The sequence below is a fragment of the Daucus carota genome, chromosome 8, assembly GCF_001625215.2.
Source record: "Daucus carota subsp. sativus chromosome 8, DH1 v3.0, whole genome shotgun sequence".
NCBI classification, from domain to species: Eukaryota; Viridiplantae; Streptophyta; class Magnoliopsida; order Apiales; family Apiaceae; genus Daucus; species Daucus carota.
Window position 1 is genome coordinate 13,489,726 of NC_030388.2, and position 17,434 is coordinate 13,507,159.

At 31.7% G+C, this 17,434-nt stretch overlaps 1 protein-coding gene and 1 long non-coding RNA gene across 3 annotated transcripts; both read left to right on the forward strand.

The window, feature by feature from the left end:
- The first annotated feature begins 1,201 nt into the window (after nt 1-1,201).
- On the forward strand, nt 1,202-3,848 carry LOC108198785 (uncharacterized). 2 transcript variants are annotated; one of them, XM_017366560.2, is made up of 8 exons: nt 1,204-1,508; nt 1,612-1,666; nt 1,872-2,045; nt 2,118-2,345; nt 2,458-2,685; nt 2,788-2,847; nt 2,944-2,997; nt 3,092-3,848. In XM_017366560.2, the coding sequence occupies exons 1-8, from the start codon at nt 1,500-1,502 to the stop codon at nt 3,757-3,759; spliced, it is 1,476 nt and encodes a 491-aa protein (XP_017222049.1). In that variant the 5' UTR covers nt 1,204-1,499; the 3' UTR covers nt 3,760-3,848. The 2 variants fall into 2 exon arrangements, with proteins under 2 accessions (XP_063938734.1, XP_017222049.1); XM_064082664.1 differs by having other exon boundaries at nt 1,202-1,508; nt 2,458-2,847.
- An 11,091-nt stretch (nt 3,849-14,939) lies between these two features.
- Nucleotides 14,940-16,627, forward strand: LOC135148399 (uncharacterized). Its single transcript, XR_010286567.1, has 3 exons — nt 14,940-15,048; nt 15,913-16,270; nt 16,505-16,627. It is a non-coding gene; the product is annotated as an uncharacterized LOC135148399 (long non-coding RNA).
- The last annotated feature ends 807 nt before the right edge of the window (nt 16,628-17,434 follow it).

Consider the following 17,434-nt stretch of genomic DNA (forward strand, 5'->3'; position numbering starts at 1 on the left):
TATTTTGAATACATGCATGCAACAAAAAATAGAAACAATATAAATTTTTTTAAATGTTCTGCTTCACATACATACACATGAAAGAGAAACAATAAAGAATAGAAAAAATATGTAATTGGGCATACATAGTTTGAAGTATTCTATTGCAACTAGTTTCTTAACCAGTGTCAAGCACGGTTGCTTTAAATTATTTTTCCAATATATCTTGTATTTTTTTATTCATTTTTTTCAAATTGAGATAATTTATATTATAAAAATAATTTAAATTCAATATTTAATTACATTTTAAGTCATATTATGTTGATGTATATGTGTACATATCTATCTTCACTATTATCATATCTATTAAAAAAATATAAATACAAAAAATATACACTATTTAAAATTTTATTATTTAATTATATTTTCATTCTTCTAAAATTATTAAAATTTTGATATAAAAAATGATAATATAATTATATAATAAAATTTTATTATATAATAAAATATAGCTTCTTCTTTTTTTGAAACAAATAAAATATGGCTTATAGTCTTACAAATGATTATCTGTTCTACGAAACTCTCGGGGTTTGACTCTGGCTCACCCCGAGAATTTCGTAAAACAGATACTCATTTGTAAGGTTATAAATCATATTTGTCAAAAAAAGGAAAATGATTTTTGAAGCTGCTCAAATCACGTCAAATAGCTTGGCCATTTCAATGCTTTCCCCAAGCTACTTTTTTAAGCTACACACAGACTTGCAACATAAAAAGCCGTGTGAACAAGCTAACGAACATGAGGGTCTAAATCCTTTGTATTTTTCCTACGCAAACGAGCATTTACAAAATGTAGTCGAAATAATTTAATATGGCTCGTTTGACCTGTCATATCTTATAGTAAACTTTATAATCAGGTGCTTGTTATATTTTTCTAACAAAAATAGAATTACTTGTGTTGTTTTATTTTTTTTAATTTAAAATAATTTTTTTAAAGAAGAATAGTACGTACTTATAGAAATTTTAAAAATCTATGTATCTATGTATCTATGTATCTATGTATATAATAAATACTCTTACCTCTTCTGCATAGTATATGTATGCAGCTTATCTATCACCCTTCAGCATCCTTTTAATTACAGCTGCTGCCACTCGGTCTTTAACATTGTCCTGCTGACATGTGGCGTTACCACGTGCGGCTCCTCCAGCAGATACACATCCTACTAACTGCATGCTTTTTACATTTTATCTTTTATTATTTTCTTATAATCTCTACAGCTCATCTGAACAAGCTTCCTATGAAAGATTGCAATCTGGCTTCCTCAGGAAGACAAAGCCTCGGCCGGAAAGAGGATGTCACCATGTTGTACTTTTTCTTTTGTATACATTTAAAATTCAATTTTCAAATTTGTAGCTACATTTGAGACTATTGCTTATCATATGTTTATGTTTATGTTCCTTCCATATATTCTGCTAATCCTGCTTTAATCACACTGCTCTTCTTCAAAGATCAAAAAACAAGAATGTCCAATGTATAATGAAATTTTTTTTAATTAATTGTCTTCTTCTCATATCTTCTCATATGTTTTATGTTTGCATAGCTTCGTTTGAATTTCTGTTTTTTCATTAATGCAGGAAGGCAGCTCCGATAAATCTTGGCGGCTGTTTACATCTGAAGATATGATACAAGGTATCATCCTTTTAATATTGGTCCAGTTTTGTACCTGCACTTTTTGTAAATCTGTTGTCGTTAGATCATTGTTTCGTGGTTATGGTTTACTTAACAAAAGATGTTTAGATAATTCTTTAGTTGTTATTGTTTACTTCTTTTATGAGTCTTATGTTTTGTTATGAATTGAAGCTTTGCTGACACTAATCTGCCACCTCAATGATAGGTTATAAACCAAAGTCTGTTAGGAAACGAAAAACCAGTGCTGAGAAAGGGAATATATCAGGAAATTCATCTAAAAGGTTTACTTACCCACGCAATCCGTTGACACCTACAGCTGCCCATTCAGTTATCTCAAAATGCACACAGACTTTTACAGAATCTAGCCTTTCACCTCCAGGTAATTACTTTATACCCACTTTTCTTTGCTGTCATTTTTCATGCCTCCGATAAGTAATTTTAATTTCTTCAGGTTCGAGCAATATTAGTTCTGCTTATAGAAGACCGGACAATTCAGTTGCACCTTCAAGAACTCCACTCTGTAACATTACTAATCGGATGGAATATAATACAAATAAACCTGGAAAACCATTTTCTGGAACTCCTAAGTCTAAATTTCAAGACACCAGTAGGATTTTGTTTGTAGATGAAAATTCTCCTCTTTTGGAAGCAAAGAAGCGTTTACAAGACGATTATATAGGTTTGGAAAATATTCTAAACCCTGTTGGTTTATTTCTTATTAATGTCATTATGTTTTACTATGTTTTGCTTTGTTACTGTGATTATGTTTTTTAAAAAGGTAATTTTTTCAGGGTTGAGGAACAATAGTGCTGCTGACACAACTCCAGACAATGCAGTTGCAGCTTCAAGAACTCCACTCTCTAACATTACTAATTTGGTGGAAGAGAACAATATAAATCCTGGAAAACCAGTTTGTTGTACTGCTAAATCCAAATATCAGGACACTACAAGGACTCTGTTTGGAAATGAAAATTCTCCTCCTTTCGAGGCAAACAAGCACCTTCAGGACGATGAGATAGGTTTCGAAAAGATTTTAAACCGTCATACTTTATTTCTTATTTCAAGCTTTAAAATTTTACTCAGTTTTCCGTTAGTAATGTATTATTTTTTTCTCATTCCAGAGTGCTCCACAATAGCAAATCTTGTTTTCTCTGAATCTTCAGACAATGATGACCTTTGTGGTATATTGTCTAGAATATACCTCATTTGTTACAAATTCGTGTAATGTTGTTGAATCTCACACCTACATAAGTTTAACATTATAACCATTTCTTCAGATTCGAGTAACGACGAAGACTACAGGCCTGGAGTGGACTTTGATTCCGATAGTGGTCAGCATACTTTACGGCATTTACCTTTTCTTTATATGTTTTTGTTAATTACATATCTTTCGGTCATATTTCTTCTGATATCATACTTGAACAGATTCTGAACAAAGGATGAATTCGACGATTTCAAGACCAGTACCTGCAGAATATGTCAGCCTTGGTAGTCCAGAAGCAATATGTTCAAAATGCAATGCCCGACTGTGGAAGGAGGAACGTACTAACAAGAATGTCACTAAAGGACTTCCAATATTCTCAATATGTTGCAGGAAGGGTGATGTAACGCTCCCACCAACTCCGCCGACTCCTTCGTACTTAAAGCAGTTATATTCGAATAAAGAAACTGGACCTGAATTCCAACGCAGCATTAGGCTGTATAATGCCATGTTTGCTTTCACCTCCAGTGGTGGCAAAGTTGATCATTCTATCAACAATGGTCGTGGTCCTTATGTTTACAGACTCAATGGGCAGAACCACCATGTGTTTGGTCAGTTAATACCAGATGATGGGAAAGAGCCGGCATATTGTCAACTGTATATATATGATACAGCTAATGAAGTCAATAATCGCTTACGCTGGGTAAATGTTGAAGATCAACAAACTGTTGACACAGATGTTATTCAAGGCCTTATTCAAATGTTAGATGAGACGAACGAATTGGTTGCAAAGTTCCGTATGGCACGAGATCGCTGGGAAGCAAAAGATTTGGTTGACCTTAAAGTTGAGCTTAAAGCCAACTCCAACTTTCTGCCTTCCTCATTTCAGTAAAATTTATTTCGATTTCAAAGCCCTGCAACGCGGGCATCAATACTAGTCATATATATTAACATGTTCCATCAGCTAATTATTTTCATATATTCTGTGATGTCTCATTCAATTTTTCACATATATATTGCTTTTTCATGATATTAATAAGTCCCTACGCCTTACTCATTATCTCTTGTTGGTCTAAATTCAGTGATTAATTATGATTAATCGTCGATTAATTCATATTTCGTAACTCATCAAATTAATTAAAATTTTAGTTATCAAATTAATCATCTAATTAATTAAAAATCAATTCAATTAATTTTCAATTGGTTCTTATTTTTTTTATTTCTCGATTAAGTCTGTTTACTATTTTCATATAGCACTGTTATATCTACGTTACATTCTTCTGTTTCTTTTTCTGACGAAAAGCGAAGAATTCAATAAATAATTGAAACTCGCCGAGACAAACTCTCGAATTGTCAATTACAATCTGATTAAGAAAGGAAAAACAAGCTAAATATATAACCGCTTTGTTTTGGGATTATTTAATCCAAAAATATTTAAATTCTTTAAACTAAAAAGTATGACAATCAAATCTCGAGCACATCAAAACAACCTTCTTAGATGGGCACAACTTTGATGACAATATACTCATCAACAAGAACTCATCCAAAAATAATTTTGGATCTTTTTATTAATAAAAATGATAAATAGGAGAGATGATGAAAAAATGAAAATGATTAATTAATAAAAAAGATGAAGGTTGACGAGATAGGGATTAGGGTGGTCGACTCTGAAGACCGTAAACCCTAGCTTCACCTGGTTTAGCTTGTACCTAGCATTTCTTAAATTTCTATGAATAATATGTGTAACATAGTGTTGAGAAATTATTGGATGCCGGTACAGCCGTACAGGTTGGACCATGCACATGAAAAATTGAAAATCGCATATTAGTTATAGTCAATCATATTTTTTGTATTTTTCAGAAAAAATATTTTATAGTTTTCTTACCAAAATTGTTTATTTTTTTACTAAAATTTAATTAAAAAGAGTAAAGCCAAATAGTATATTTAACTATATTTTGTATATTTTGTGAAATATACAACTCTTTTTAATTACGAAACCAAGAATAAATAAATTGACATGTGCACAGCTAGGTGACAGCCAGTATATGTAATTGTGTGGAATGCACACATAATTTCTCATGGGACATGATTTCTCATAATACAAATATACCAAACATTGTTTTCGTCAAAGTTGAGTTTGCTATGCATGTACTATTAAGGTAATTTCTTATTCAAGGGATCGGGATAATACAAAAATTATACTATTACTCCTCTTAAAGTAATGACTTATAATATTTATTATTTTATTATATTATATAATTTTATATATTATTTTGTTTTGAATGATATACATATTTAATGAAAATAAATTTTTTAAATATCTAATAAACAGACTTCAATTTATATATTTTTATTAGTTATACAAATAAGGTTTTTTTAATTTAATATGTTGAATAAGTTCTTAATAATTAAATTCGTCAAAACTATCTTTGAAAAGATATATTTCTATTAGAATGTTTAAATATGCTTTGATTATTATAAAAAATCGATCAGAGAAGATATTATAAATACACAAGGTCCATAAGCCCAAATATCGACCAACTGACTAAATTTTTAATGCTTTAGCTCTATTGATATATACATATATGTTGACAGAGGAATTTGGTAATCAACAATATATTTTAATTATAATAAAAAGATCTATTAGAAAATATGTTATAAATTAAGAAAGTCTGTATGTCTAAATATCGACCAACCGACTAAATTTTTAATGCTTTAGCGCTATTGGTATAATTTAGATATAATTTGTGAACTGAACTTGTCAACTAGGGCAGTCTGGACTAACTTGTAGGTCCGATACACTAGCTAACCGTTGTTGTTTTAAATCGGTCGTCTCGTATCCGTGCTAAACCGTTGTTGCTTTAGATCGGTCGTCTCGTATCCGTTGCTAAACCGTTGTTGTTTTAGATCGGTCGTCTTACATTGTCTTACTTCCGTTGCTAATTCGTTGGTACATTCACAGTCTGTTGCTAAATCGTTGTTATTCCGTTGCTTCTAAAGCCGGCAAAATAAAACCCCGTAAACCCACTGCCTCTTTTCACAAACCATATTTATCTTCTTTCTCTATTTTCTCCTACTCCTAATTAAATCCGAACTTGCTACATTTCTTCACAATTATTCCAAGTGGTTTCCTAATCTCTCTCCACATTATAAGGTTATTTTCTTATATATTATGGTCTTCATATTTTCCTTTTTTATGATAGCATAATCATTTTTTTTATTCCTATGCTAATTTTCTAGTTTTTTAAGTAAATATGCATCTATATTATCTTAATGGGTGCTAGTGAAGAGTTTGGTTTTCCCATACAAAATAAGGGTACTTCAGTCATTTTCTTTTTTATTTGCCTGCTCCGACCCGTTAACCCGTTTGTAATTATATATATTAATTATTAATTGTAGAAAACTAATTTGGAGGTATTAAAAGTGTGATCTGCTGATGATTTATTGAATTTTTATATTGTTCTACTTTTTTAATTCGTATTAATGCTTGGGATACTAAACACATAAGCTTTACATATAAAAGCGTGTTACATATGGAAATGTTTAAATAGTAGACTTTATTATGTATTACACTTGCTAAATCAATCCCATAATCGATGCTAGCATTTGAAAATGTAATAAATCCGAATATACACATGCCTTTATTGCATAATGAGTCACTAAATTCAAAATTCAGAATAATCATTTACATCTTATCTATTTCGGATTAATAATGGAAAGACTTCCAAAGCAAGAAAATTGTTTTGTACTATATGGCGTTCAAAATTCAAAAACTGTAAAGCTACCTAATAAGCTACCAATCGCCTTTTCTTAAAATATTTAAAATTAAAATATAGCTAAAATATTTTCACAAGATTACATTAAAAAAAGGTAATGTTATACCCCATTAAATTTGTGAATTAGTTATTTTGATTTTTTACTTTTTTATTTTGATTTATTTAATTGATATCATATATACGTGTAGATCTGTATATTTGCCTACTTTTAATTGTGATCATTAACTTTCTATTTCCTCCGATTAAATATAGAAAGACTTCCAAAGCACTCGGAAAATTTTATTGTATGATATTATACTCAAAATACAAAATTCAAAATTCGATATAATTAATTATTAACTTCCGAACGTTCTTGAATTAAACATGGAAAGACTTCCGAAACACTCTAAAAGATTTTTTTTTACGATATTGCATTCAGAATTCAAAAATTGAAAAGTTAATTTACTTCTTAAACTACTAATCGCCTTTTCTTAAAATATTTAAAATTAAAATATAGCTATAAAAATTTCCACAAGATTACATTTAAAAAATAATACATTAGTACACCATTAAATTTGTTAATTAGCTATTTTGATTTATTACCTTTTTACTTTTATTAATTTAATTGATTTCATGTGTACATGTATATCTCTTTAATCTCTTTAAAGAGATTTCACTTAATACACACGTATATACGGTACTTTATTATATACTTACACCAATGAATATATACTTACGAAGCTTACGGGACACATCTAGAATACAGAACACAGAAAATGGTAACATTTTCAAACCAAGCGGTACGGATCTTCCACTTGCCGATGGCTTCCTCAGCAATCCTCTATCTCTGTTGGCCGTGTCCTTTGTAACAACAAACCAATTTCAAATTTCATTGTTATAAACAAAGCAATCTCCATCTCTATAATTCTGGCTACAGTTTTGTCTAATATCGGGTTGGTATGAATTTTAATCTTCATTTTCTTTGTTTTATTACCATTGCTTTGAAATGCTGTTAATTTCCTCATCCTTTCTTTGTTCGATCCTAAACTTATAATTGCAGTTTGTAGATATGGATGGAGACAATGATAAACTGATAAGGAACAAGTTTGCAGTGTGCAGGTCAAATGTTTGATGAAATGCTCGAACAAGTTTTCAGCAACATGATGGTAATAATTTTCAAACATTTGTGTTCCTAAATTCTTTTTGACCAATAGAAAGTTTTTTTTTTTTTTGATATAGTGACAGCTGATTAAACTTTCGAAGGTAATTTAATAATCATCGAGGGAGAGTTGGGCTCATACATGTGTAAACTGTAAGTGTTTAGTTTGTTGCATTCTATTTGGTTGAGTAATTAATGTAGGTCGTTACCAGCCTCAGCTTAGTCTTATGTTTGTTCTCTCTTTTAGCATGCTCTATTTAATGGTATAAGGTTCTTGCTTTCTACATTAAAAAGTATAAATGTTTAGTAGTATAAATTTAAGGATCATATCGAAATTAAAATCTATTTGGGTCGTAAATGGCCAAAAATAACTTGATTGATAGATGTTTGTTGGTTGATCATGACGAGGTGAATGCTTCAGCATACTAATGACTTGGAAAAGAGTAGTGATTAGGATACCTTACGGTGGTGCTAAAAGAGGGATATGATGTAATCAAGAGGAGGTGAGTATTTTTGAGCTAGAATGAATTAACATAGTTTTTATGCAGTGGATACATGATCTGATTGGTGACAGATGTTCTTGCACCTGATATGGGAACAATTTCATATCCCTACAATATAGTTTTAGCTAATTGTGTATATAATCTTTTATATAATGTAGTGAAAAATAATTTGTAAGGAGTTAATATTGTTCAAGGTTTATTATTATTGGAATTTATGTTCTTTAATTTCTTTGTGGCCAAACAGACAATGGGGAGGATACTACAGGGATACTTGAAGTTTCATGGCCACTAACCAACAGTAGTAACCGAAAAAAAACCAGCAAGCATACAAGGATTCCAGTTTGTCATGATTTATATTTTAGCAATTTTGTTATTATTGAAATTTATGTTATTTATTTTCTTTGTGGCCAAACAGACAATGTGAGGATACTACAGGAATACTTGAAGTTTCATGGCTACTAACCAGCAATAATAACCGGAAAAAACCAGCAGGTATACAAGGATTCCGATTTGTCATGATTCATATTTTAGCAATTTTTCTCCAATTAAAATATCTTCCTGTTTGTCATGTATGATTTCTGATTTATGGTTAGCATTTGTTTTATGTTTTGCCTTTTATTTATTTTGGATTAAATTTATTTTGATTTTGTTCGTTTCTCATGTATGATAGTTTCTCATGTGTGATTTCTGATTTATGGTTGGTATCATTGAGACGCCATAAAATGTTTGTTAAAATGCCACTACTAAACTGTTCATTCTTTGTCTCAGCTATTTGTCACTCCGGCTGGATCGTCTGACTGTGCATCTTATCCAGGTTCGATTGCTGTATAATTTAAATCGCTGATATATTTGATGTTGTTAATGATATCCATGTCGATACCTATTTTTTGACGTCTTACAGATAGCGTGTTAACTGATCTTCCCCGGCAAATTAGCAACATCAGGAGTTTCCATTATTCCATTGGAAACTCACATGGCAAATCCTGTCATTTTTACTCTCGAAAAAAATCGTTATGAAGCATTTACTTTTGATCAAAATGAGCTAAAGTTTCTCCTCCCGGGGAAACTACTTTAGACATGAAAACACAAGAAACTCAGGTATCATCTCATATTTCATTCTACTATTCAATTTACTGTAAAAATTTAATGTGAATTTTTCGTCTTAAACCTACACTTATCAGTTCAAAAGTGAAGAGGGAGAGGTCTAGGCATAATTAACTTTTGGAAGCTCAAAACAAGGATCTACTATTTCACATCCCGCAATGTAAGCAATTTACATGGAAATTCAGATGGTCAGTACTTTGTTTAATTTGTAGAACATTTTAATGTAGTTTTTTAACGCAAATATATATCGGCTTTGGTAATTACGACATGTAGTACAGGAAGCACATCTGCTAGACGTAGAGGAAGAGGTCCGGGAATAGAGCAGCTGTATGCGCAGAGGTTTGCCGGATTCTCTACCTATATCTAAACATCAAACCTTGATAAAAGGAGGTAATAAATATACTTCCTCAAGCATAATGTACAAAGTCTGTGCTTCTTGACAAGTATCCTTCCCCGTTAACACATGTATTTTTTACATAATGTGCATATTCTGTGGTTCTTGACATATATAATGTGCATAGTCTGTTGTTCTTGACAAATATATATGCGATTGTTCAGCTTCCAAGCAACGAGGTCGTGGACCAGGTGTCAACAATATGATAAATTCCCAAGAACCTCTCCTTGCTCCTCGCAAAGCGCCATTAGTTGGTAATTTTTTTAAGGTTGGTATGAAGGATCCTGTACATTGCCAAAATTTCACAATGTTTTTATCATCTGCAGCTCTAGATGCACAGGTAGAGGTCAAGTATTGAAAAACTGTTGGCATTGAGATTTGGCGACGAAACTGGCAACACAACCAAAAATATTACAGGAACAGAAGAAGGTGTCATTTACCTCTACGCAGTATTATACTCAAATTATACCATATAACTAAGAATTTTTTTTCTCTTCTCCTTCATTTGCAGCTTATTTGACTTATCCGTATACTAATGGTGGAACTCACGTGTCTCCGAACACTTCCGGTTAGTAGTCCATCATTCTTTTATCTTATATGATCCGATACTAATTTCAATCTTCATGTTCAATTAAGAGTGTAGGACTCCAAGTAGCACTCTAACGTTCCGGGGATCAATGATGAGGAGAAGCAATTCTCTTCGCAAAGCATGAAGATTTATGCACCTCACAACATGTCTGAATCTCCAGGTTCTCCTTTCACCTCAACCTGGTGTTTTGACACGACTACACGAATCAGGTACTAAAAGCATCAACATTCCATGTGTACGCAGTAGACGGAAGCACATCCCGTTGTCAACAACCATTTTCTTCTTCAAGTGTTATGGTTCATAATTATAACTCTGGTATGCAGGTCATTCTTATTTTGAAATTGGTCACATAAAACCCAGTTTGTAATAGATATGATACTTTAGTAATTAAATATGCACCATGGTATATTCTCGATAGAAGTTAGCTTAAATACAAGATAAATTCACTGATACCAGAAGTTAGCTCTGTTCTCATCAGGAAAATTGAACATGGCTTCTGCATTGTTCTGGGGTATTGCGGCATTGGCTGGGAGTTTAATTGGATAAGGGTATTACCTTCTTTATTTTACAAGGATATTTCAGTGAGCACTGCTTTTTAGTAATTTTCCAGTTCTTTTTACTTTTTTTGTAAGACTTTCTTTTATTGTTTTATGACATTTAACTTTGGTATTATCTAATAAATAGATGTTCTATTGTTTCCTTCTTCGACTTTGGATAAGACATCAGTACTACTTAGAAGACATCAGCACAATCAAATTGTTATTGGTTTTCTGTTGATCATCATTTACGGATGTTGTATTTCATAGAACAGAGAATTGTGTTTTTATTTTCTAGGTGTGGTCAGTACTTTATACTGTCGGGCATCCGACTTCAGGCATGGATAGACTACTGACCTGTATGTTCTGTTTTTTGTTTTTTCTTAATTCTGTTTCAGAGAAAAATGTGATATTAATCACTACAAATAAGTTTTTATCCGATATTTCAAATCATTTGTCATGTTTAACAAGATCTAGATTTCAATATAATTTGAAACTGATAATAATCTTCTCTTCTCCAGATTTCTAATTCTTCAATCTTATTGTCGTCCACAGGTTGGTATTCACCTCTCCTCATGATCGGTTACTATTGTTTCGATTGATTATTACACAATATCTCTTTAAATAAAAATTATAGTTTTGTTCGTTCTGATTAAGCACAGGTAGCTATATTCTGAGTAATTCGGTCAACAGGATTTCATTCTGCAGGCAGATCCACAAGTAGGTATCGTCTTATACTCCCAACTCATCAATTTCATTTTTTTTATGGTGCAAATAACCATTCCAATATAGAATTTTAACTTGAACATTATCCTACAAGCTTTAGACAACGTTTGTTCTGGACAAAGTCACATGTATTCTGTAGTACTTTACTTTGACCACATCAGGTTTCGGTCACACAAGGTCCTCATCCTGATCAAGGGTTCAGAGGGAAAGAGGTGCAGATGAAGGGCAAAAATACTTTTGCAGCTCCAAGGAATGTCAGGCCACTTGGTTATACTAGCAACATCAACACAAAACCTGATGTGGTCGGGGAAGTTGCAGACGAACAGCCGAATTCTAATGACAAGTTTAGAAAAATGTTGTTGAGAAAATGAAAAAAGAGAGAAGTAATACCATAATGATGGTCATGTAATTCCTCTGGGGTTGAGCTATACAAGATTGCTTGGAGTAGATATTAGTAGTTTGACCTTGGTATTCCTAGATTAGCTTTGCAAGAAGACATTCTGTTACGTGTGTTAAAGTTATCTGATTATATGGTGCATTTTACTAATATTACATGAAGGTGATTGCCTAATGGAACCAACAAAGACAGAAAATCTTCTAATTACAGAAATTCATATAGATGAATGGATTCTGCTTGGTCCAGACCTACACCATTGATATGAATGTCAGTGACTTTTTTCTCGGTAAGCTATCAGAATTTTATTATTATCTCGAAGAATCTTAAGTGGCAGCATCAGCAATAGCTTGATCTGATGACAGTAAAAGAACCTGAATGACTAAATATAAAGTAGCTACTGACACTTAGCAAAAGAGAAATATAGACCGAGACATGGAGAAAGATAGCTATATTATTTCATTTAAAATAAAATTGAGTTTGTAATTTACTTTTTTTTGGTCAGGGGGTTTATAATTTATTTGATATCATCATTTAAGAGAATATTTGTATTGATTTTATTAATTGTATATTGTAATTTTATTCAGTCCAAAAAAGTGATTTTTAAGTGTGGTAGAATGTTCGAGCTTTTCTTTGAATAGACATGTAGATAAATAAAATAATGCTTAATAGAATTTTATAAAAATTAATTTCTTTTTTCAATGTTTCACATGAAAATAATTATTATTTTTAATAAAATAATATTTTGATGACGTATATAATATTTATTCATATTAATAATAAAATAGTAATTTAGTAATTTAATTTGACCCATATCATTTATAAATAAAATAAATTTAAGTAATAGAAAATTTATAATTGATTAAATAAAATATTTATAAATTTTATAAAAATATTCTCTTAACATATATATAGGGTTTTGGTGTAACTAATTTCCAAAACAATAACAACAAAACAACAAAATAATATAAAAATATATAACAACAAAACAACAAAACAATTAAAAGGAAAAAAAGAAGCAAAATCTTAATGGATGCACTTAGAGCACGCGAAGCGCGGGCAAAAATACCTAGTAATGTTAATATTTGGTATATGTTTGTGTTTAGATAAATTAGTTTAATCATGATAATATAATTTGTTTTAGTTCATTTACAACATGATAATCCTAATTATAATTGTAAGTCTTATATCTTTTGTAGATTTTTAATAATACAAATATGGATAGTAATCGTTCATGGATGTATAAAAGAACTGATGGGAGACGATATCTTAATAATGCTTTTGTTGCCGGATTAGAAGAATTCATGAATTCTGTCATATGTCAACCATCTTCAATGAATAGCACAAATGTAAGATGTCCTTGTACTAAGTGCAAAAATAAAAGATATTGGGATGGAAAGACGGTAAAATTGCATCTCTTGAAGAAAGGATTTGTTGAAGATTATTATGAGTGGAACCGATCGACATGGGGAGCCATACATTGCTAGGGAAATTGCGGGACAATCTTCGACGAGTCATTCAAATAATTTTGGGGCAAGAGATGAAGATGACCTAATGTATAATATGGTGATGGATGCTGCTGGACCGAATTTTGATCCTCATTGTGAAGAGAAGCCTAACTTAGAAGCAGAAAAATTGTACAACATGCTACATTCTTCACAGAGAGAGAGTTATATGATGGTTGTGAAACTTCTCAGTTGTCTGCCATGGCTCGAATGCTGAGCTTAAAATCTGATCATCATTGGTCAGAAGCAGTGTTGTGAAAAGCGCAAATCGGTTCTAAGCGGCAGGGGGACCTTCTAGCGCTTAAGCGGTAAAGCGGACGCTTAAGCGGAATTTTAAGCGGGTCAATAAGCGGATTAATTAAATATAATTAAATATTTAGTTATAATATTAATATATTTAAAAATAATATTATGTTGTGTTAAGAATATACATTTTTAATATTTTTGATAAAATATATTTTTTTTAATTTTATAATATAATTATAGTTATATTATTAAAAAATTAATATTTCAAAATTATTTTTTTTAAAAAATTAGCAAGTCAACATCATTTTGACCGCTTAATTACCGCTTAATCCGCTTAACGACCGCTTAATCCGCTTAATTGTCCGCTTCATTTTCAAAAATGCTTAATCTCCCGCTTAGTACAAAATCGAAGCGCTTTATGGCCGATTCCGCTTAGGCGGCCGCTTAATCGGCCGCTTAATGTGCTTTTTAGAACACTGGTCAGAAGCATGTTATGATCAGACATCACAGTTCATCAAAAGTATCTTTCCTGAAGATAATACATTTCTTGATAACTTCTATGATACGAAGAAACATATGGAAGGATTGGGTCTTCCTTCAATGAAAATTGACTGTTGTGTGAATGGATGTATGATATATTGGGGTGAAGATGTCGCTATGGAGTCATGTAAATTTTATTTACAATCGAGGTACAAAATTAGACTTAACAGGTCCACCCGAGAGAGGAAGAAAGTGGCTGCTAAAGGAATGATATACTTTTTTCAATTTTGCAAAAATGGGTTGTTTGGAAACAACTAGACAATGTAATATTTGCGGCATGGCTGAAAAGTGCTGCAATTCGCTATAAAGATCTGCATTCGAGAGCTCGATTGCAATGGGAATCAGAATCAGGGTTGAACAACAGAATTGGAATGGAGGTGTGGCAGAGTTGGATTGAGAAGTGGAAAGCCCCTGAATTTCAAGACAAATGCAAAACAAAGAGGAAGAATCGTAGGGGTGGAGCTGAAGTAGGAGAGTACTCTGTGACACACACGGGAGGCTCAACTTCTCATCGAACACATGCTGCTCGTTTGGTAAACTAATTGATGCAACAATAAAATGATTTCAAATAAAATGGTCGAATTATGTTTTAACATTTTTGAATTGCATATATGTTATGCAGGCGGCAGATTTGCACAAGAATCTGGACGCACCAACATTGTTTGAGCTTACGCACACAAAGAAGCATGACAGAAATACATATGTTGACAAGAAAAGTGCTGAAATTGCTGTAAGTATACTGAATTTTTAAGGTTAATAACTATATTTTTTGTAGATTTATTGGAATTTTTAAGACTAAAATTGCCGGAATATTTAACTTGAATTTGACCCTTGTATTCACCCTTGTAATCCTGGGGCAAATATTACACAATCTTGATGAATAGTTGAAGATAAATGGAAACAAATATAGATTTAGAATTTATAAAGTTCACATATAAACATTTTCCCTCTCATTATGTGCGGGGGCAAAGACACTAAATAAGCCAGAGAGATTTTTAATATTCTTCAAAATTGGACAAGTATCCATATTAAAAAGTACTAAGCACATGTATAAAGATCAATTATATGACCTAGGTAAGAATATTTGAACCCTTTATAAATATAAACAAATAATTATTATACATTAACTTTATAGAAATTTTGGGATTATTGTGTCGCTAGTTCCGGGTATATTATGAATGATATCAAAACTGTACTCAGCCTTGTGGGCTGCATTTTGTTGTGGTTGAATATATTTGAAAGATTTGTTGTCATGAGTTGTAGTCTCAATCCGGATTCATAAGCGAATTGATGTTAGACAAATATTTGAAGTTAATTATTTAGTAATGTTATATGCTCAGATAATTGTCACTTTGACTGATAAATTGGACTCTTTTATGTTCAATAGGACACTACATTAAATTTGTTCAGGATTTAAATTAGAAACATGTGACGAGTGTACATTCATGGTTTTGTACTTTCGTTAGTCGCTTAAGAGGCTATTAGGTGTTGTTGCTCAACTGCCTTGTGATCGGGATTTTTTTGTTGAAGCAAATAGTTTACAAGTTAATTTATCTCATATTTGCAGTTTTGTTGGTTATTTTTGGCTACATAGGAAAAGCTCAAGACACTTCGCGCTGAGCGTTCCCAGCCTGTAGATGGCTCATCCGAACCTCAGCTAATTAATGGGAACAAGTTATATTATCAAGCGGTTTGTGGACCTAACAAGCGTAATAGGATATATGGCTTAGGTTCATCTCAGGATATCTTTTATGAGCCAACTAGTAGCACGATTGCTCATTTAAGCTCTGTCCAGCCTAATAGTCAAGATTATCACAACTAGAGACCGAGCTCGAGGAGATGAAGGAACGAATTAAAGAGATGGATGAAATGAAGCAGCGGATGAGGGAGATGGAGAGCCAAATAGCGAAGATGCTGCAGTGTTAGAATCAGAATTAGTAGCTAGTTTTACGGTAAGTTAAATCTTGGCTAACTTTGGAAAAAATATATGAACCTTATTAATAGAACATATGCAGGATAAACATAATTGTTATTATAGACTCCATAAAAAATGAAACAAATCACATTGTTTTAGATAGGCATGCTTGTCATTCATAGGCATAGGCTGCCTTTTTTCAATGACATTATGTATATTCTGTAATCATTTTAGTGTATTTACAAATTGTTTTTTGTATAAATTTTTTTAGGATAACATTTTGGTGGATGGCTTGATTATTGGATGACTGCTTTTAAAAGGGGTGGCATGTTTTTGTTGGTCAGTTGGATATGGAGCACAAGTGACGGATTCTTTGACTGGACTGTTAAGCAGTGCTAATTTATCTGCTCTGCATATGTAATATTAACTTAAAGCAGGCAGATTATATCTTGCAACTGTATATTCAAACTCGGAATCATAAGTCATCCGAACCAGTTAATTTTAATGGTTAAAGAATTTTTTGACAATATTGTGTTTGGTTCAATTATTTGCGGAGACTTGTGTTGATTTGATTTTATTTTGACAATTAGAATAAAGCATTTATTGATAGAATTTTGTTAGTATTTAGTTGTCAAATAACGCTAAATTAGCAACGGAAATTTATGTTGTTATTAATTATATATTGTTATATTTGTGACAAAAAATTCCGTTGTTATTGTTTCTATAGTTCCCGACAGGAAATTATGTTGCTGATTCATTATGAAAATTCCCGTTGTTAAGTTTCACTTATTTCCGATGGAAATTTTCGTCTTAGAATTTACAAAATTCTCAACGAAAATTTCCGTCATAATTAACTGTTGCAAGATTAGCGACGGATATTCTGTTGGTATTTAGGTACATGAAAGTGTAAAACACAAATAGACTTCTGAACCGTTGCAGATTCGTCACACAAATTTGCCAACGGAGAAAAACTATTGTAATACGTTCCCTACGGCTATTTATGCAACGGAATATTCTGTCGCAACTTCGATTACCGACATAATTTGTGATTTGCCGACGGAAATTGTTGTTGCAGCCTGTGAAAATTCTTGTAGTGTACTATATATATTTCACTTAAGAAAAATCCTGAAAAAAGTTTGACGTTTAAACTTTTATTCGAAAAAAGAAAAAAAATTAAAATATTTATAGAACTATACTTTAC